Genomic DNA, 20,239 nt, shown 5'->3' with positions numbered 1-20,239 from the left:
TGCTTGCAGCCAGGTGTGGCAGGCCATGGCATGGGCACCTTGAACACCTCCCATGCCCTGCTGCTAAGAGGGACCCTCGCCCTGGGCTGCAGCTGTCCTTCTAGTGACAGGCTGCGGACTTTCAGCTCAGTAGTCAGGAGAACCCACCGATGCAGCTCCAGGGCCTTTGGATTGTACGAGATTCCTATCTGGAGGATTTGGAGGCAGGGACTGTGCCTCCCCTTACCAGAGATCCACTGCTGAGCAGGATCATGAAGATGATGAAGCTCTCAAACCAGCTGTGCTCCACAATACGGTAGCAAGTCTTGCGCACCTGCCAGCCCATGTCCCATGGACTCTTGGTGGTATCCACTTTGCAGCAGGGACAGTGGCGAATGCATCCTGTGGGGAGAGGTGACTGATGGTGGGTGATGGCCACTGGGCAAAGGGGATAATTTCTGCTCCTGCTGCAGAGAAACCTTTCTGCTAGGAAACCCACTTGTCATCCCCTTGGAAAAGAATTATTTCCTGGAATATGGAAGAAGAGGGGTCCCTTCCAGACAGTCCCACAATCCAGACCTGCAGGTGTTCCTCTCCATCATCAGTCTTGCCCACTCTGGTATTTTTCCTAGCCATATCCTTCTTACAGATGGCACCAGTGGTCCCTGTTCTTCTGCCCACCTATACCTGGAAAACAGACAAGCTACAGGATATGAGCCTGGGGGTGCCTGAGGGGGATATGCTCCGAGCCCAAGCTGAACTGAGGGCCACAACATGGCTGGGATGGGAATTAGGTCCAGTCCAGCCCAGCCCAGCCCAGGGTCAAATAAAACTATTAATAGAAACTCAAGTGTTTAAAACATTTTTTCTATGTATTTTTAGAAAGCCTTGAGGCCACAATTCCCTTCATAGAATGGACTCTTGATTCATTCATTGCACAAATGTTTATTGAGAATGTAACGTGTCTCACTGTTCTAAACACTGAGGAGAAAGATGACTAAGACACTGGTTCTGCTTTTGAGAGCTAAACAAAAGATTGAGGGAAGCAGATACATCACGGCCCTCTTCTGGGTCCTTCATCATCCAAATCAAGAGTTTTCGGTGGTGTTTATGGTGGTGACGACCTTTCCCCCTTTCAACTCAAGAGGGTTGGTTTAGAACTGAGGGGGCGGTTTTTGAGGGTAACGAGGAAGGCCCACATCTCAACGTGGTGTCTGATAGTGCATGAGATGCAGATACCATGGCCAGGCTGCTGCCAGCTGGGGCATGTGTGTCTGATGCTGGCGCCCTCAGGCCTGGGAGTGAGGCAGCAAGTGGGCACAGCGTGTTTGTCTTCTGTGGACACCAGGCCAGGGCCCTGGACCCAGAGGTGCCCAGGTGAGTGTTTGCTCAACTGGATTCTGGCCCTAATTAACATCAGTGTGAGGGGGCCTGTGGCTGTCCCTTTACCTTCTGTGAAGCAGTCATCTGGCTCTTCTAGGTCATCCGCCAGCTCAGGGATCTTCCTCAGGATCTCCTCAGGATCTGGGCAGTCCACCGTGCTGCCCTCGGAGGAGCTTGTGTCATCCACTCCCTGCAGGGGAGAAGCCCAGGGCAGTGAACTCGTCTCTCCGCGGGGCCCGGGGAATTGAACACGGTCACTGCAGGTTCAACTGCACCCGTTGCAGTTGTCTCGCCAGCTGAGGCCTGGAACACTGCTATTCTCCCTGGAGCCCCAGAGGCTTAGCTGTGTGAGACTGTAAACCTTTGGGCCCCTGATGGAGTGCTGGCAATGGCCCGAGACACCGTAATTACACCCATAACGACTCTCAGCGTTCACTGGGCTTGAATATTTAATCATGGAGTGATGCTGCAGGGGCCTGCTGCCCTCCTGGCAGCTCCAGCCCTATAATGTCTCCAGATGAATTCAATTAGGAGTTGAAGCTGCTCTCATATTAGTAAACCTGATAGCTTGGCTAATGGACCCAAATGGTGGGGCGGGTCCCCATCTGTCGCTGCTGTCAGGCCCCTCCTGCCTAGCCAGGGTCATGGACAAGAAAACAAAAACAAAAAACCAACACCCAGAAGTTGTGTACTGAAGACACTGAGCAGGGACAACTAGCCAGGGGTGTCCTTGGAACATTTGGGAAGAAGCATGACATCCACGTGCACAATGTGACAGCCCTCACCCAGTGGGAACCAAGCGGCTTCTGTTCACCCACAGCCCCCAAATGCCGTCTCAGCCCTCCCTCTTATCTTACCCTGCTGTGGTCAGCCTTGCCTAGGGCACACAGCCAGTAGCTGACATTCTTCAAGCTGAAGGGCTTGATAACTTTGGGGATGAATTATGTCTTCCTTATCTCTATTGAGCCCAGTGCCTGTCACATAGTCAGCACTCAGCGGCTAGGTGTCAAATTAAATTCTTGAATTGAAGGCAGTGTTATTAAAGATGCTAAACTTTCATAGACGCCTATTTCCCTATAGCTTGTTTCCTTCAAGATTTGTGAGTGAAACCACAACATTTATTTTTACCTTGTATAAGGCAATCCTAAACCTCAGACCTTCCAGCTCAGTCTCTGCGAGGCTGTCACTTCACTACTCACCTATAGAGAGCCCCTCCCCAGCCCCAGGCTGTTTTTGTCTAAAGAAAATGACGTGGACAAAAGCAAGCGGGGGAGAATCAAGGGAAAACTTCCTCATTTGTGAGCACCTCCGACTCTTACTTGCTGGCTCTGAAAGACATTTGACTTTCTTTGTGCATTGTCTTTTGTTTCCTTTTCTCTTGGCTGCCGTTTTCCGGGTGCTTATTTTGTCTCGGGCAGGAGCTACACATTTGACAAGAGCATATCATTGAAGCCTCAAAATCATCCTACCAAGTAGGCATTCCTATGCAGTTTCATAGATGAAGAAATGGAGGCTCAGAGAGGTTTAGGAACCGATCTTAGGTCCCACAGCTTGCAGAGTCTCACTCTTTCTTTGTTTCCCTACAGCCACCCTGGAGTGAGATACCATTGCAGCAATGGTATATGATGAAAGTTGAAATTGTGCAGATTAGCCGGAGGTTGGGAGGGACTTCAAAAATTCCCAGGATGAGAAATGAGGTTATGTGGTTGAAGGCAGTCTGGAATACCTCACCCTCACCCCCACCCTCCAGCCTCTACCAGCCCACTGGTCAGTGTCTGGCTGGCTGTCCAACCTCTCCAGGAAGCTCACATACCTACCTCTGCAGGGGCCTGAGGAACAGACTCATCTTTCCACGTCTCACCCAGGTATGGAGCCAGGTCCTCAGAAGATGTTCCAGCGCCTGGGCTCCTGAGTGTCAGGTGGTCCTCACACCTCTCAACTTGCTGCAGCTGCTCCTGCTAGTGAGAGAGGGTCCCAGCTGGGTGCCTGGCCCCACCTTTAGATGACCAGTTCTAAATTTGAAGGGATCTTGCACATCACAGGCTGCCAGAGCCAAGGGTTTCATATATGCAACTCACGTACATACATATACATACATACACAGTGTGAAGTGAGCATGAAGACTATAGCTAGATAGACCTGTGTTTTATCCTTGGGTTCCAATAATTGTAAGATGTGTGACCTTAGGCAAATTGTTTAACCTCTCTAATCTTTGTTTTTCCCATCTTCAAAATTCAAAAGGCTAGATCTGCATCATTCAGCTGTTTTGGTGACTAAATATGTTAGTGCTGGTAGAACACTTTGCACGAAGTGCTTGGCTCAGTAGATGTCAGCCATGACAATTGTTATTTGTCCAGAGGTCAAAATTGTAGGGAACTTGGCCATCTGGAGCTCCCTAAGAGCCCCAAAGTAACTGAAAATGCTTCTGAGTGGCAGACAGCTGTTACGGAGTTCATGTCCTTTACTCTGGGGATGGTGATGCCCTGCCCTCTGCTGTCACCCAGACAAAGGCATGTAAAATATGGCAGCTGATAACAGCAGCTGCTGGAACACAAGTGACGACTGCAGGGAAGAAGGCTATGGGAAAGCTACAGACTCAAAGCACAATTTTTCTGGACCACTTAGTGACCTGACCAGCAGCCCTGCATGTTCCTGAGGCCCCACAGGGATCCCTGCCTTCCCACGTTGGGCAGAGGTGAATGCCCTGAGTTACTGAGAAGAGGTTAGCGAGGGTTGATATACCAGCTTAAGGTAGTAAGGAATAGTGCCAAGTATTTAAAAATACATATTATCAAATGGCTTAAATGTGCTTTAAATTTGTTGGTGCCAAAAGGAGTGTGTCATTTCCCTATTATATCACTCGTGGGGAAAAGCTGGCTAAATGAGTCACATAAGAATCAGGACTTCTGAGGATGCTGGTGAAGATTAGATGAGCCTTGCTCTTGGACAACATCCTGTTCTTAGAGAAATCTCATTAGCATTTCATGCACAGAGCCCGGGTTGGGCAGAGCGCATGGGACAACTGTGTGAAAGACAATCCCTAAGCACCTCAAGGTGGCCTATTGCTCACCTGCTGCCCCCCACTCCCTGTTTGCCTGCCTGGGGAATTCTGACTTTTTCTTCCAGGCCCTGCTCAAACGCCACCTCCCCTGGAAAGCTTGGCATGGTTTACATTTCTTTATGTCAAGGTCTCCTCTGCATTTCCCTTTTGCCCTTTGTCACTCAAGCCCTGAGGCCCCTCCCCACTGCCTGTAGCTGTCCTATGGGGATAACTCTTACCTGTCCTTTGGGGATCACTTCTTGTTGGGCGCTCTGAGCATCTTCCTCACCATCATCCTCCAAGTCATCAAGATCGGACTCGCCCTCAGCAATGGGCACAGAGACCCACACAGTAGGATTAGCGATGAAGTCACTGTGCTCATCCCTGGGGCCTCTGGGAGCTTGGAGCCCTCCAGAGCTCCCCTCGGCAGTGTTGGCAGCAATGTGGTTCTCAGCTTTGGAGCTGGAGAGTGGGAGTTTCACCACCAGCTCGGGCTCTGCCTTGGGCCGGGGGAATGGGCAGGGCCTGCTGAAGAAGCTGCAAAGAACCTGCTTGATACGATGGCCAAAGACCTGGATCCGTGCCAGGGCCACCTGCAGGTTGTTCACCTCCCCATCATCCTCCGGAGCTGTGAGGTTGTCAGCACTGAAAGAGTTCAATAGCAGGGCGATGAACAGGTTAAGCACCTGAAGAGAGGGAATGGAAGGGAAGACTTATCAATCTCTAAGCTGAGCCCCACATTGGCCTACTGGGTTAGCAGCTGGCTGGCAGGACAGCCTTGGCCTGGGCCTCTTCCTGCCCCCCTGGGATTCTGTCTCTTTTAGGGGAATAGACATTCTGAGAGCAGTTGAGGGAAGGTTTGGGGATGTCCTGGAGTGACCTGCCTCAGTGGATGAGGCGTGGAAGCATATTTTCTGCCATAAAGGAGGAGCCCCCTGCTGAGCAAAGGGACGTTTAGGGACAACAGAGAGAAGGCACTGGCCCTTCCTGCGACCACCCTCATGTGCCAAAGCCCTGGGTTCTATTCCCAACTCTGGAATCCAGGGCACATCTTGCTGCTTCCTGTTCTTCACTTGAGAGCAGGTGAAGAGTGGATGTGAAGACAAAACGATACGAGAAATGTAAAAGTGCTCAGAGGGGTAAACTTCCTGTCTGAGGGTGAGGGGCGTCTGTGGCTCTGCAGAGATGGTGGGCTCAGCCCGGAAGAACAGAGCTTCTGGGATGCAGGCAGAGGCATCTCTGGCTCAGAAGCCAGGGTGGAAAAGACTAAAGAGTCTGGATTTGTTGTTGCTTCCCTTCTCTTGGTTTAGCTTTCTTCTGCCTATAAAACTCTCATGAGGAAAGAACCCAAGTTGGTTGATGTCCAGGGCAATAAGAAAGGGGCTTCTGGAAGACTGCATCGTCCCACACAACCAGCCAGTCCCAGGAGGGCAACGACCCCCCATGACCAGACTGGGTGGAGACAAGCTGAGGGCAGGGGGCCAGGCTGGGGCAGAGAAGGGGTACTGGTGCTCATTGGCAAGTAAGTCTCCAGAGGGGCTTCCTCCAAACATGGAGTCGATTTTGTTATTATCTCCATGGCCTTGGATGTTGTCTGTGACCTGTTGTGACCTGCCTTCTCCCTGCGGCCTCTCCCCCTGCTCCTAGCTAGGACCTGTGCAGCTTGGAGAAATCAGTCAGCTCTTACTTCCCTGAATAAAAATGGTTTCTGAGCCCCGTTAGAGTGGGGAAACACATTTTTCCTTTAACAGGTAGTAGCTACCATTTATTGAGTTCCTGCCTCGGCCCAGACATTGCATTAGGCAATTTGCATATGTCATCTCCTGTCATTTAATTCTCCCAGTAAACCCATGAGTAAGCACTATTTTCTTCATTTTAAGGAAATTAGAGCTTGAGAAGATTAAGTCTCTTGCCTGGGGTCACCCACCTAGTAAATGGTGGAGCTGGGATTCTACACTAGGTCTCTCTTTTTTAATCATATGTTCTCATTCCTGCAAGTCAGGCTGCCTCCCAAGGCACACTTTTTGTAATGAATCCCAGATGAATTTGAAAAGTTTGAAGACTTTTCAACCAGAGAAGTACAATCTGGGCATAAAAATGCAGATCAAAGCTTTTTCAGATAACCCAGAAGCCTCCTCCTTTCCCCAGAAGACAGTGCCCCCAGCAGGGCTCACCACTCACCACCAGGTTCCCCAGCACCATCACCGTCAAGAAAAGGATGAGGCATATGGATTTCTGGCCGACTTCCATGCAGGCCCACATGTTCTCAATCCACTCTCCACAGAGGATACGGAAGACAATGAGGAAAGAGTGGAAGAAGTCGTGCATGTGCCAGCGGGGCCAGTCTTCATGGGGCGCGGAGATATTTTTTCGGTTATTACGGTAGTTTTCCCCTAGGAGCTGCTTGCCAACCAGAGCAAAGACAAAGACAATGATGGCCAGGATGATGGTGAGGTTCCCCAGTGCCCCCACTGAGTTTCCGATGATCTTGATGAGCGTGTTTAAGGTGGGCCAGGACTTGGCCAGCTTGAAGACGCGCAGCTGCAGAGAAACAGAGACTGTCAGGTTTTGGTAGCTGTGCTCATTACCTTTCATCTAAAGTTTTGGCTGGAAACCAAAGATCTGGGAAAAACACAAGACCTCTCATCCCATTAAACCAGGGCATTTTCTGGAAGCTGCTTTCAGAGACCTTTCTTCCTATGCTATAAATTACTCAAAAATATGATCAGCCTTCTATGGTTCCTAAGTATCAATGTGTTTCATTGACTGTGGCTGAGTCAGGGTCTTGTACTGGGGTGGTGCCCTTGTGATCTGTACTCTGTTCTATAGCCACAGGCCTGATCCCTCCTGAATATGGGCCTCTTCTGTGGAGGTGGGGTGGGTGTGATGGGGCTCACAAATAAGTGAGAACAAGCTTATTTTGACCTGAAGAGAGACCAGCCTCCTTCGGGTAGGGGATGACCCACTGCATTCGATAGGTATTGGCAAAACACCTCTTAGGGCATTTCTCATCTTGGGGAAGTGGATAACATCTGTTGCTCCCACCAGCTTTGAAACTGCAAATGTCTATGATTTCATGGACTCAGCATTCATATGTTCATTTAATTGACCAACCAACCTGCCCCCCGGAGCACCAGCCATGCAGGTGCATGGCACTGTGCTAGCCTGTGAGGTACATGAAGAGAGGTGTGTGGGCCCTTGCTCTCAAGGAACTAATTGTTTAGTTACTGAGAAAAGATGAAGTCTCAAAAAGTCTTCATTGTAAACTCAAATATGCTAAGTCCCACAGACAGCAAAAGCAACAAGCATAAAAATGTGTAAATGTTTTAAAATATATTTGTGTGGTTCTCTAATTTGTTCAGAAAAAAACAACCACGATCAACTGTCAGTCTGTCAGTCAAGGTGTGTTTATGGAGCACCTACTAGGAGCCAGCCTGTGGCTTAGGTGCTAGGATGCAATGCTGAACAGAACAGTGCAGCAACAATTTTATCACTCATATCAGTGAGTAAATCTCATGGGAGGAGGTTACAGTACTTACAGTACACAGTAAGTACTGTATACACCTCTTTATGTGATAGGGGAGAGGGGGTCCACATTCACCTTAGACCTAATCTGGAAATTACTCTCCTCATATGGGAAGCGGAGCTTAAAACAACAACTCTGTGGACTGGTCACAGAGGCAGCTGATGAACACAAATAAAAATTGAGCATTAGTAACTAGTATGGGCAGCAGGAAACGCAGTCCATGGCCTGCCAAAGGTTGTGAGCCTAGCAGGAATTTCTCCTTGCTTTAAGACAAGACCCCAAAGAGCTTTACCCTTCATGGAAGGATGAACCATAAACAAGCCCAGGAGAATGCAAGAAAAATTGAATGGCTGGTGCTAGCTACCAGCTACAGGAGGAAAATTGACTCTGAGCATTTGGAACAATAAAGTGGTGGTGCTCATATAGGATTTTAGCTAGAATTCACACTACCTAGGTATTTTAAGTTGAGAATTTAATTTAGAGCAATTCTACAAAGTGCTCTGCAGAATTAAATGCAAATACTCTCTGGAAGAACCTGCCTTCATCCCAGGTTTCATAGTATTCCCTCAAAAAGTGTTTAAGAGTTGCAGTAAAAAAACAAACAAAAACAGAAGGAATGAGTCACCAGGAGTGAATGAGATCGAGGAGAAACCACAGATGTGGAAACAGTCATTCCATTTCTTCAGATGATATAATTATTAGTCAGAGATAATGGTATAATTAGGAATAATATGTTAAAGAAATAAAATAATAACTTGAAACAATGTGTAGAGAATAAAAAAACTATAGATAACAAGTTGTGAAAAACAAATACACTCTTAGACATGAGAAGTATAATACTTAAAATTAAAAATACTACGAAGAAGGTTTGCATCAGATTTGACACAATTTGGGAGAGAATGAGTGAACTGAGGGTATGTCAGAATAAATTATTCAGAATGTAACCCAGAGAGACATAAGATGAAAAATATCAAAATAGTGTAAGAGACACAGAGGATAGAACGAGATAGTTTAATATCTATCTAACCAAAGTCCAGAAGGAGAAAAAACAGAATGGAGTGGAGGCTATAATTGCCCACATAATGTCTGGGAACTTTCCAGAATTGAAGAAAATTACAAATCTAAAGATTCAAGAAGTCAATGAATCTTAAGCATTATAAATGAAAAGAAATCCACACCTAGACATATTACAGTGAAATTGCAGAACAGCAAAGACGGAGAGAAGATTTAAAAAGCATCCAGAAAGAAAGGAATAACAGTTAAATTGAAAGCTGACTGCTTATTAGCAACAATGGAGGCTAATTGTTGGAATAATATCTTCACTGAAGGAAGATAAAATAAGTATCAACTAGAATTTTACATTCATAAGAAATGTCTCTCTAAGACAGGGGCAAACTGAAGAGCAAATTTCAGATAAACAGAGAGGTTATTGCCAGAAGGCACTTACTAAAAGAAATCCTAAAGGAGGTACTTCAGGTAGATAGAAAGTGATCCCAGAAGTAACATGTAATGTGTAATATACAAGAATGCGAAACTGTACCCCAAAGGGTTAAATAAATCAATAACTAAATTTTTAGGCTTACAGGATACCAAACAAGAAACTACTCACTGAAAATCTGAAACTCAAACTGTGTTCCAAAGAGTAAGAAATCAGTAACGTACAAAAATTCTTGCGTTTTTAGGACAGCAGATAGGTAAAGAAACAACTTGCTGTGACACTGAAACTCCCTCCTCTTGTCAGATGAAGAAAAAAGTGGCTGAAATCAGTTGGAACCAGGATGGCCGACTGCAGTTTGTGCAGAATGAACTTACTGACGTCATGGACTGAATTTCCACTTTATATTGGATACTAACTCCCCCAAGATTTGCATATGCAACCCACAAGTTAGCATGAAGACATAACTGTGCAGGCCCAGGGACTCTCCAAACCTCCCCTTTCCTTCCACCAATCACCTGCAAATCTCGGTATCCACTCACTAAATATTTTCTAATAAAAATACTGCCTTGAAGACAGCGCAGTGGGGAGGCAGATCTGAGGCTTGACTTCCTGTCTTCTTGCCAGCCAGCTTGCAATATTAAGCTTTTCTTTTCTCAAAAACCTGGTGTCATAGTCTTGGCTTCCAACGTCATAGTATTGGTTTCTAGTGCATTGGGCAGCGAGCCCCCACTGGCTCTATAACAAAGGCATAAAGAGTAGGAAAGTGCTAAGTATGAGAGTGAATCTAAATAAACATTGAGTGGACACAACAGCAATGTCTTGTGAGATGTGGAAGAGACTGGTCATATGGTCTCCATTCACTTTTCTGCTCCCAGACACAACGGAAGACTGTTTTCCAGTTTTGCTTGCAAATAGTTGGGGTCACATTAGTGGGTTCTGTCTGGTGGAATGGAGATGGAGACAGAAGTAATATACATGGCTTTTAGGCATAGCCTTAAACCCCCTGCACTTTTTCTTTCCCTTTCATGTTCACCATAAAGGTCACTAATTGAAGATGGTGAAATCATAATATGGGATAATCCTAGATCCTCGAGTTGCTACTTGAAGTAGAAACTCCCAAGAGAGCTTCCCAACAAGCGCTGAACGTGCTGTGAGAGATAAATCTCTATTATGTTAACTCACAGATTTAGAGGGTATCTCTGCAATTAGTTGTACTTATCTTGGGTAATGGAGAAATTGGTTCATTGAAAAAAGGTATTGCCTTTTCAAAAGCATCAATCTGTGGCACTGGTTTAATGATCATGTGGTGGGCAACAAGGAAGCTGATAGGAGATGGCTTGGAAAGTCAATCCATGCTATTCAGTGACAAAATATTGCTTGCAAAAATTTTGAGGCAGATCATAAGCCTCATGAACCAGCAACCCTAGGGGAAGGGTTTATTAAATCTTAGTATTGTGGGTCAGTTGTAACTGGCTATGTTGGTCAAGACAGTACAAGAAAGAGATTAGCTCAGGAAAGATTTAGTTGGTTTATAAGAAATAAAAGGAAATATAATCCAGAAATTTAGAGCCTTGACAACTTAGGGAACTGTACTGCTTCTAGATTCCAGGCAGTGAGCAATGGGATTAAGTCTTCCAATGTTGAAGACTAGTTAAATTTTCCAATTAAATGAAACAAGTCTTAACAAAACGTGTAGTAATGGCGTAGCCACCGTTTCTCGTGCAAGAGAAAGGCGTGGGGAAAGGAGAGCAAAGAAATGAAGAACAATTGAGAACTTTGTCAAAGAAAGCATTTTGTGTGGCAAATGAGAGGTCTGAAGCCATCTAAGGTTTTGAAGTAATGGTATTGTGAAATAAACCATAATCCCTGACTGAAAAAGCCTTTCACTATTTAAACCTTAAAACAAACCTTGGTTTTCCATTTTTCCACAAGCAGGAGGCAAACTTTGAAGGTTATACTGGCCTCCTACAGGTATGGCAAAGTCACTTCTTGGAGTCTCACCTAGAGCTGTCTGGCTTGCATTAGGCTATGATATGAGTGAGAAATAAACCTTTATTGGGGTAAGTTACTCAGTTTTAGGGATTGTCTGTATAATAGCTTTATTTTTCATTGATTAATAAAACTTTTTATAAACAAGATAAAATTAAAATACTTATCATTACAATAAATTGGGGAAGGGTATCTGGAATGAAAAATTGGGAGGAAGGTTACAGATTTTAGCTAACTTTTGGCTTTGATTAAATTAACTAATGGAGAGTTAATTTATGCTGCAATGTCTGCAGCCTCAACCTCCTGGGCTCAAGTCATCCTCCCACCTTATCCTACCAAATAGCTGAGACTACAGACGTGCGCTATCATGTCCAGCTACTTTTTTTACATTTCTTTTTTTTTAAATTTTAATTTAATTAATTAATTAATTTACTTCTGAGACCGAGTTTTGCTCTTGTCGCCCAGGCTGGAGTGCAATGGTGTGATCTCGGCTCACCGCAACCTCCAGGTTCAAGCAATTCTCACGCCTCAGCCTCCCAAGTAGCTGGGATCACAGACATGCGCCACCACACTGGGCTAATTTTGTATTTTTGCTAGAGATGGGACTTCTCCATGTTGGTCAGGCTGGTCTTGAACTCCCGACCTAAGGTGATCCGTCTGTCTGCACCTCCCAAAATGCTGGGATTACAGGCATTAGCCACTGCACCTGGCCTTCTTTTTATTTTTTTTAATGAAACAGAGTCTCACTCTGTTGCCCAAGCTGGAGTGCAGTGGCATGATCTTGGCTAACTGCAACCTCTGCCTCTGGGATTCAAGTAATTCTCCTGCCTCACCCTCCTGAATAACTGGGATTACAGGCATGCACCACCACACCCAGCTAATTTTTGTATTTTCAGTAGAGATGGGGTTTCCTCCTGTTGGCCAGGCTGGTCTCCAACTCCTGTCCTCAAGCAATCCTCCCACCTCGGCCTCCCAAAATTCTGGGATTACAGGTGTGAGCCACCCCACCAACTCCCTTGGCTTAAAAAAAAAAAAATGGCATAACTTTGGAACCCTGATACCAAAACCTGGCAAGGACAATGAAAGTCAGGAAAATTATAGATCAAATATTACTCATTGATATGGATAAAAAAAATCTTAAGCAAATTTTTAGCAAACTAAATCTTCCAATGTATTAAAAAATGCATCATGATCAAGCTAGGTTTAAGCTGGGAATGTAAAGTTGATTTAACATTAGAAAGTCAATTAATATAATTCACCACTTTAACAGATTAAAGGAGAAAATACATGATTATCTCAATACATGTAGAATAATTGTCCGATAAAATTAAACATCCATTCATGATAAATATCCTTGATAAAAGAGAACTTCTTAAACTGATAAAGGTTTCTTATCTTTAAAAAAGCCTGCCACAACTGTTACGGGTGGTGAAATGTTGAAAGGATTCTCTTTGGGATCAGGAAGTTGACAAGATGCCTGTTATTAACACTTGTTTTCAACAGTGTACTGGATGTCCTAACTAGCACAGTGATCTAGTAAAAAGAACCTAACGGCATAAGGATTAGAAAAGAAAAAATTAAACTCATTATTTTCACATGATGTGATTGTGTTAGAAAATTTAAAACATTGTATAGATAAATCATTAGAATTAATAAGAGATGTTTCTGGATACAAAAATGTTAAATGTCAAAATGCTAGCCAAAAATGCTAGAAAAGAACATTTAAAAAGATATGCAAGATCCTATGGAGAAAATTGCAAAAACATCATGGAAACATTTTTAAACTATATCGAAAGACTGGTATAGAGAGTATACTATCTTCATAGATCAGAAGACTGCATTTTGTAAAGATTATATGTCTTCCCATATTGACCTATCAATTATAGCAGTCCCTAATGGGAAAAACAATAACAGCTTTGTGTGTGGAGGGGTGTGCAACTTGGCAAGCTAATTCTAAAATGAATATGAAAGTGTGCAGGCCAAGATATTCTTGCAGTAAATTAGGTGGATTACTTGATTTACAGACACAGATATATTTAAAGCTGCCATAATTAAGACTGATATTGGTACCAGGATAGACCAATGGACTAATGGAGCAAATGGAGCAAGGCTTTAAATGATGGGAGGAGAAGCAATACTATTTTGGGAGAGACGGAAGGCAGAATTTTTATTTCTTCCTTTTCCCCTCCTCCCTTCTCTTTTCTTTCCTTCCTTCAATCAATCAACAGATGTTTATTGAGTTCCTATGTATGGGCTGTGCCTTGTGCTAGGCCCTTGGGGTAAAATGGTAGAAAAGAAACTCTGGTTTTTGCCTCATGGGATAGCAGGACAATTGTAAATGCCAGGTTAATTTGATGAGGGAATCCAATTTTAGATAGCATGGTTGGGGAGGTCCCTTCTAAGGAGGTGACAAGTGCATGGAACTCAGAGGTTGAGAATAAGTGAGCTAAGTGAAGACTAAAGGAAAGCATTCCAGGCACAGTGAAAACAACTTCGAAGGCCCAAAGCCAAGAAGATCTCTGTTATGTGTGAAGAAGAGAGAAGAGGCCTTTCTGCCTGAAGTAAAGTGGGCAAGACAGAGACTGGTGAACTGGCAGGTCCTGATTATGTAGAACTTTGTACACCATCATGAGGAGTCTGGATTTTATTCTCAGAGCAATGGGAAACCAGTGAAGTTACTTGTAACAAATGTATTACCAACATAAAATGTTGGTAATAGGGAAACTCTGTGTGTGTGTGTGTGTGTGTGTGTGTGTGTGTGGTGGGATTGATGGTATATGAAAGCTCTCTGTTCAATATGCTCCAGTTTTCTGAAAACTGAAAACTGTCCTGAAAATAAAGTCTATTAATTCAAACCATGAAGCTGACCAGCTGGTGGTGATTTTTCTCCAGCATTTCTCACAGCTCAGGTGCAGGCAAGGTGGAGAGAAATATTTGACTTAGACTCTCCAGTGAGGTTTTGCCAAGCACAAAAATGCAAAGAGGTAGAGGGGAAAGGTGATTGAGTTTATTTTCAAGGGCATAATAATATTGGTGGGCCGTGAAATCTAAGGCAGGTCATGAGGGAGGTGGAATAGACCCCAAGAAAGTGTGTAGTTGGTGGGTGTGGTTAGGGAATTGTGCCTTGATCAGCATGTTAAAATCAGCGAGGTGGGGACAGGGCGGCATTCCCCTGGAGAATCCTACAGGGGCAGATTGTGAAGTAAACTTGCCTATTTTGGGTTGTTTGAGACTTTAGACTGTGGGATCACAACAAAAGTAGCACATAGACCTTAAAACACTAAGCTTCTGCTTCCCCAAACGTATAGAAATGTTCGTATTTTATTAGAAAACTCACTGTGGGCCTGCCAGGGCATGGGGGTATGATATCTTGCTCTCTTAATGATTGTGCATAGGTGCCTTATATTGACCATCAGCTTAGGGGCCTGCCTCTTGACATCAATTTCTAGATACCGAGAGAAATCTGTCCTTCTACAAATGTGATTTAATTCTGACCTTCTAAGATTTCTGGGTTGTGGATAAAGAGTTCTACAGGCCTACTCTACCCTTTTCCTCCCTGGGGTAGTGACAGCACCATCAGCTTAGGCAGATGCCATCAACCAGCGTTTCATGGCACAGCTGTGTCTCAGGACATGCTTTATTTGGTCTTTAGAGTGTTTTTAAAAATTGGTTTAGTGGCCAGTATTAAAGACATTTGCACAAAAATCTGAATTTCTGACTTTTTATGGAAAATTAGTAACTCTCACAACAATGAACAGGCCATAGTCCGTCCCTCCCTCCCTCCCTCCCTCCCTTCCTTCCTTCCTTCCTTCCTTCCTTCCTCTTTCCTTCCAGGCCATAGTCCCTCCCTCCCTTCCTTCCTTCCTCTCTCGATTTCTTCTTTCTTTTCTTTCTTTACTTCTTTCCTTCTTTCTTTCTTTCTTCTTTCTTTCTCTTTTTCTTTTTCTTTCTTTTTTTCTCTCTTTTCTTTCTTTTTTTCTCTCTTTTCTTTCTTTTTTTCTCTCTTTTCTTTCTTTTTTTCTCTCTTTTCTTTCTTTTTTTCTCTCTTTCTTTTTCTATCTTTATTTCTCTCTCTCTCTCTGTCTCCTTTCTTTTTTGAGACAGGGTCTCCTTCTGTCACCCAGGCTGGAGTGCGGTGGCATGATCATGGCGCATGGCAGCCTCCACCTCCCTGGTCTCAGGTGATCCTCCCACCTCAGCCTTCTGAGTAGCTGGGACAACAGATGCGCACCACCATGCCTGGCTAATTTTTTCATTTTTTTGTAGAGACAGGGTTTCACCACGTTGCTCTTGAACTCCTGGGCTCAAGCGATCTGCCTGCCTTGGCTTCCCAAAGTACTAGGATTACAGGTGTGGGCCACTGCACCCGGCCTGAGATGGTCACGTTGATTTCTATGTAAACCTCCCTCCCTGGAGTTGTGCACTGCTTTGGGTCTGCCTAGGTGAAATGGAGTCATCTTTGCCTGTCTACCTGAGGCAAATATCCAGTGCCCAAATCTCTTCCATGGCTGGCTCTATGTCACTACACATGGGCATTTGAGTTTGCCACCCCTAATCCAGGTACACCAAGTTCAGGGGCTCAACACTGTCTCACTGGCCTCCGTGATAGGGTCCCAGGCAGATCTGTCCTAGTGTCTCGCTGCCTCCTGAACCATGCACCCTTTCAATCTCTGGATGCCCAACACTTGTCAGGACCTTGGGGAGATTGCTGGATACTCCCCTTTGTTTTGTCACCTCTCTCCAAGGCTAGATTCAGGGTTCCCAGTTAACACTGAGAGATTCCTGAGAGCAACTGGCCTGCGCTAACAAGCCATGACATTTCTTCAGGCTTCTTTCCTATTCCCAAGAGTCAACGAGATGCCAAGCTTCCTCCAGATGGCCTGGAGACTTGGAAGAACCTAGTGACCTGACTCTCCTGGGAATCTGACAAGTTTGGCTGACAAACGGGGCTCTGATAAAAGTGGGTGACTTGTGGCACTTCTCCTGTAGAGGGCGTCCTGGAGCTGAGTTTGGAGAAGAGTCGTCACTGCATGTGAGTGAGGCTAATAGGAGGCAGTTTGAGGGTGCTTGACACATTGGGGCTGTGACTTTGGGCACCAGGGAATTGGAGAATGACCTCCTTGAGGCTGGAAGGAGCTGGGGCTCTGGAGTCAGACAACCTGGATTTGAGATCCAGGTCTGTGGCATATTCCCTTGCTTGGCAGATGGGAGACTTTGGGGTCATCATGGAACCATTCTTTTTCCTCCTCCACTCATGAGGATCTTAAAAACAACTATCTTTCAGGGTTGTCGTGAGCATAAAATGAGGTACGTTTTATCAAGTGTCCAGTGCTATGCCTGACACATTGGAAGTGCTCAGTAAGTATTAGCTGCTATGATTATCGCTGTTATTGTTATTTGATAAGAGATGAGGACAGTGCTTGGAAGTCCCCTCTTGGTGCAGATGAGGGAGCCAAGGCCCAGAGAGGAGAAGGTACGTCCCCACTCTGAGTCACCGAAAAGCTGGGACCACAGACCTAAGTCTCCAGTCGCCCAGGAGTCATACCCTGCTCCCTCCCACAAGGACAGGAGAGGAAGGGGGAGCTGGCTGGTGCAGTCCCCAGAGCACAGTGTCTTCCCTGAGTCTGGGTGGGAGTTCCCCCAAGCCATCAAGAGAAAAACATTACCAAGCGGAAGCTCCGCAGCACAGACAGGCTTCCCTTCTTGGCCACGCCCAGCTCTAGCAGACTCACAGTAACGATGATGCAGTCAAAGATATTCCACTTCTTCTGGAAATAATAGTATGGGTCGAAGGCAATGATTTTGAAGACCATTTCAGCAGTAAAAAATATGGTAAAGACCTAGGAGTGGAAACAAGTTTTATCACAGTGGAATCTGTGGGGTCGGAGGCAATGACAAAAATGGCAGCAAGAAAATGTCTTATTTACAAAATAGAAAATCCTCTTGTTTTGTTCAGTTGCTATGTTATCTGTGGGCTCCTGAGTATTGGCCAGGGGAACAGTCAACGGGACAGAATGGAGACATTTCTGCACCATTCTCAGGGGCTGTGCATGCTGCAGTTTTTCCATGCGAATGGTGGTGGGAGTGGAGTAAGTCTTTAAGACCATTATTATAATATCATTCTGTCAGTGAAGAGTCAGTCTGGTTCAGTAGTTAAAAAGTGTGGGTTGTGGGACATCACAGACCTGGATTAAAATCCCAACTCAGACATTTTCTAGCTTATGTAAGCTTGGACAAATAACACATCCTTCCTGTACCTCAATTTCCTCATCTGTATAATGGGCATAAAATGAGCCAATGCATGTGCAATTCTTAGCAAAGGGCCTGGCAGATAGTAATTCATTCATAAATAATAGTGACTAGTGAGAACAATGATTCATTGTCTCTAAGATTCTTTTAGGCTCTATGTGTCTCTAATTGTCTTAAATAGGACAGAATTCTGACGCTGAGAGAGGTCAGAACCAGGCTCGGGTCACACAACAACCAGCAGGGAAAGGAGACAGAGAAGGAGGAAAGCAAAGACCAAGGTCAGGTGCTTTTCCTTCATATCTTTTCATCTGAGCCCCTTACCAGCCTGAAAAACGGACAATGCATCCCTCTTATAGAGAAGAAAACAGGAGAGTTTAAGTGACTATCTCATGCCATAAGACTGTCCCTGTGTAATTCAAAGAGCATCTATTGAGTGCCCCTTGTAGGCAAGTCAGTGTGGTATGGTGGGGGGTGGGGTTGAGGTCTTGTGTCTTCCAGAGACGTGGGTCCACCCTGGCTCCACCCTCACCAGCTATACAATCTTGGGCAAGATACTTAACCTCTCTGAGTCTTAGTGCTTCCTTTTGTCATGTGAGGGTGATGATAACCTTATAATGTTATTGTGACACTGAGATAACATTCATAAAGCACCTGACTCATTGTAGGCACCAAACACATGACTTTCTTGCTTTAAAAAAATGGCACTTTGCTCTGACACTGTGGAAAAGGCCTTTTCTCTCTCTTGCGTCCACTTTTCTAACTGTAGAATGAGGGTGTGGGCTCAAATGTCTATTCCATAAGGCCCTCTGTGGTCCTAGGCTGACTTCTTGGGAATAAGCATTCTCTTCTCTTTCCATTTTTCCTTTTCATGTCAACTTTAGGATGTGACCTCAGCCTAGGTGCTGCCAAAACATGAGTCATGTTGATTCCACCATGTTCCAGAACCTACTGCAACCCCTTTCACAGCCCTGGATTATGCGGGAGGGAGTGGTTTCTAGGGACGAGTAGTTACATTACCTCTGGGCCTTCCCCCTCCACCTAAGTCTGCAGCCTGTAAGAAGCTGGATCCCAAAGCTGGACAGTTCTGGTGAATCCAGTAGGTCACGTCCAGAGTGGTGGACCCTGCTGCGGACATGAAGGCAGGACACCGACCCTTTCTAGTTTCTGCCTATCATGTGTGCATGTGTTTGAACACACACACACTAGCAAGTCCTGTGAGGTGGCTTAATTCAGGGGTTAAGAAAAGTGTGGGCTTGGGAACCGGTCTATCTGGGTTCAAATTCTGATGTGGCCACTAACTTAACTTTATGATCTTGGGAAGATTATTTAACCTTCTGTATCTCCATTTTCCATCTGGGAAAGGGAATAATAATAATACCTACCATATAGGGTTGTTGTGAAAATAAAATGAGATAATCCGTGAGAAGCATCTGAGTATTATTACTATTCCTGTGGGTGGGGCAAGGTTGGAGCAGTTGTTCTCCCTCTGAGTCAGATACTTGATTCAGTATATAGTGAAATCCAGTAAGGACTGTATCTTGTTAAGAGTAAATAACACTAACAAATGATGGAGGAAAATTTAAAGTAGCATCATATCTAAACTAGACGCCAAAGAAAAGTTCCGACTTCCTGATGCTTTTGCTACAACAGCAACCGTGTTTCCATGTTTCCTCCCTTCCACGGTCTTCCCCTTCCCTCCCTAACTCTTTTTCTCCTTAAGTGACAGCATTGAAAATCGTGGCTACTGCTAATTGCAGTCATAAAAGTAATTACATTGGAAGGAAATGGACAAGTCCAAAGATTGTCTTTAGATAAAAAAGTGACATTTATCCTCATTTCAAGGTAGAGGCAACTGAGATTCAGAGAATTCAAGTGGTTGTCCTGTGTTTTATAAAGGGCAACTAGCTGCCTCTGGCTCCAGGCTCTCTTGGTTCACTTTCCTGTGCTTTTTCATCCCAAAGCCATTCCCACTGGCTCAGCCTGGGTCCTCCCACACTTGACCTCCTGAACCCACCCAGTGTCCACATGTCTCCTGCACTGCTGCTCTGCTTTCAGCTAATGGGCTCAACACACTAACCAATAAGGGCATGCCCCACCCCACCTGAACCGCACCCTGTCACCGCCCCCACCCCCGCCCCGGCCATGCCAGTGAGGGCAGTACCAGCCAGAGCACTCACAATGTTGCCTATCTGAAGCATGGCTTCGAAGGTAGGGCTCATGCCATGATGCTCCATGGCCATGAAGATGGTGTTCACCACGATGCACAAGGTGATGGTGAGCTCTGCAAAGGGGTCCGTCACAAGCCCAAAGAGAATTGTCTTGAGCTTCACCCACATGGGGCAGCAATCCCAGATCAGATACTTCTGAGCCAAGCTGGTCAAGCAGGGTGGGCACTTCTGTTCAGATTCCTCGAGCTCTGCATTACAGGTGTGGTCAATGACAGCTGTCAGCCATGTGTCACCTTGGACCCCAATTCTGCGGTCATCCTCTAGGCCTTGTTGTTTCTAATAACTACCACCTCCAACAGTTTGACTTCAGTCGTCTCTCTGTCTCTGGTGTTCATTTCCTATATTTTGAACTCCTTTAGTCCTGCAACTCCAATTAATCTCTGCCCCATCCAGTCCTTCAAACCACT

The 20,239-nt window shown here is 45.2% G+C and overlaps 1 protein-coding gene across 3 annotated transcripts in view; it reads right to left on the bottom strand.

The window, feature by feature from the left end:
* SCN10A (sodium channel, voltage gated, type X alpha subunit) overlaps positions 1-20,239 on the bottom strand; it is a 97,368-nt gene that overhangs the window by 24,734 nt on the left and 52,395 nt on the right. For 2 of the 3 annotated variants that reach the window (XM_011999480.1, XM_011999482.1), the window contains 7 exons: positions 19,782-20,020; positions 17,022-17,195; positions 6,584-6,943; positions 4,642-5,088; positions 3,180-3,320; positions 1,429-1,552; positions 227-381 (listed from right to left, as the gene is read on the bottom strand). In XM_011999480.1, the coding sequence (XP_011854870.1) occupies positions 227-381; positions 1,429-1,552; positions 3,180-3,320; positions 4,642-5,088; positions 6,584-6,943; positions 17,022-17,195; positions 19,782-20,020 (1,640 nt within the window). The remainder of the gene's footprint in view (positions 1-226; positions 382-1,428; positions 1,553-3,179; positions 3,321-4,641; positions 5,089-6,583; positions 6,944-17,021; positions 17,196-19,781; positions 20,021-20,239) is intronic. The other variant, XM_011999481.1, reaches the window with a different exon arrangement.

Source organism: Mandrillus leucophaeus, unplaced genomic scaffold, assembly GCF_000951045.1.
Source record: "Mandrillus leucophaeus isolate KB7577 unplaced genomic scaffold, Mleu.le_1.0 Scaffold595, whole genome shotgun sequence".
Classification (NCBI taxonomy): Eukaryota; Metazoa; Chordata; class Mammalia; order Primates; family Cercopithecidae; genus Mandrillus; species Mandrillus leucophaeus.
This window is presented reverse-complemented; position numbering and strand designations above follow the sequence as displayed.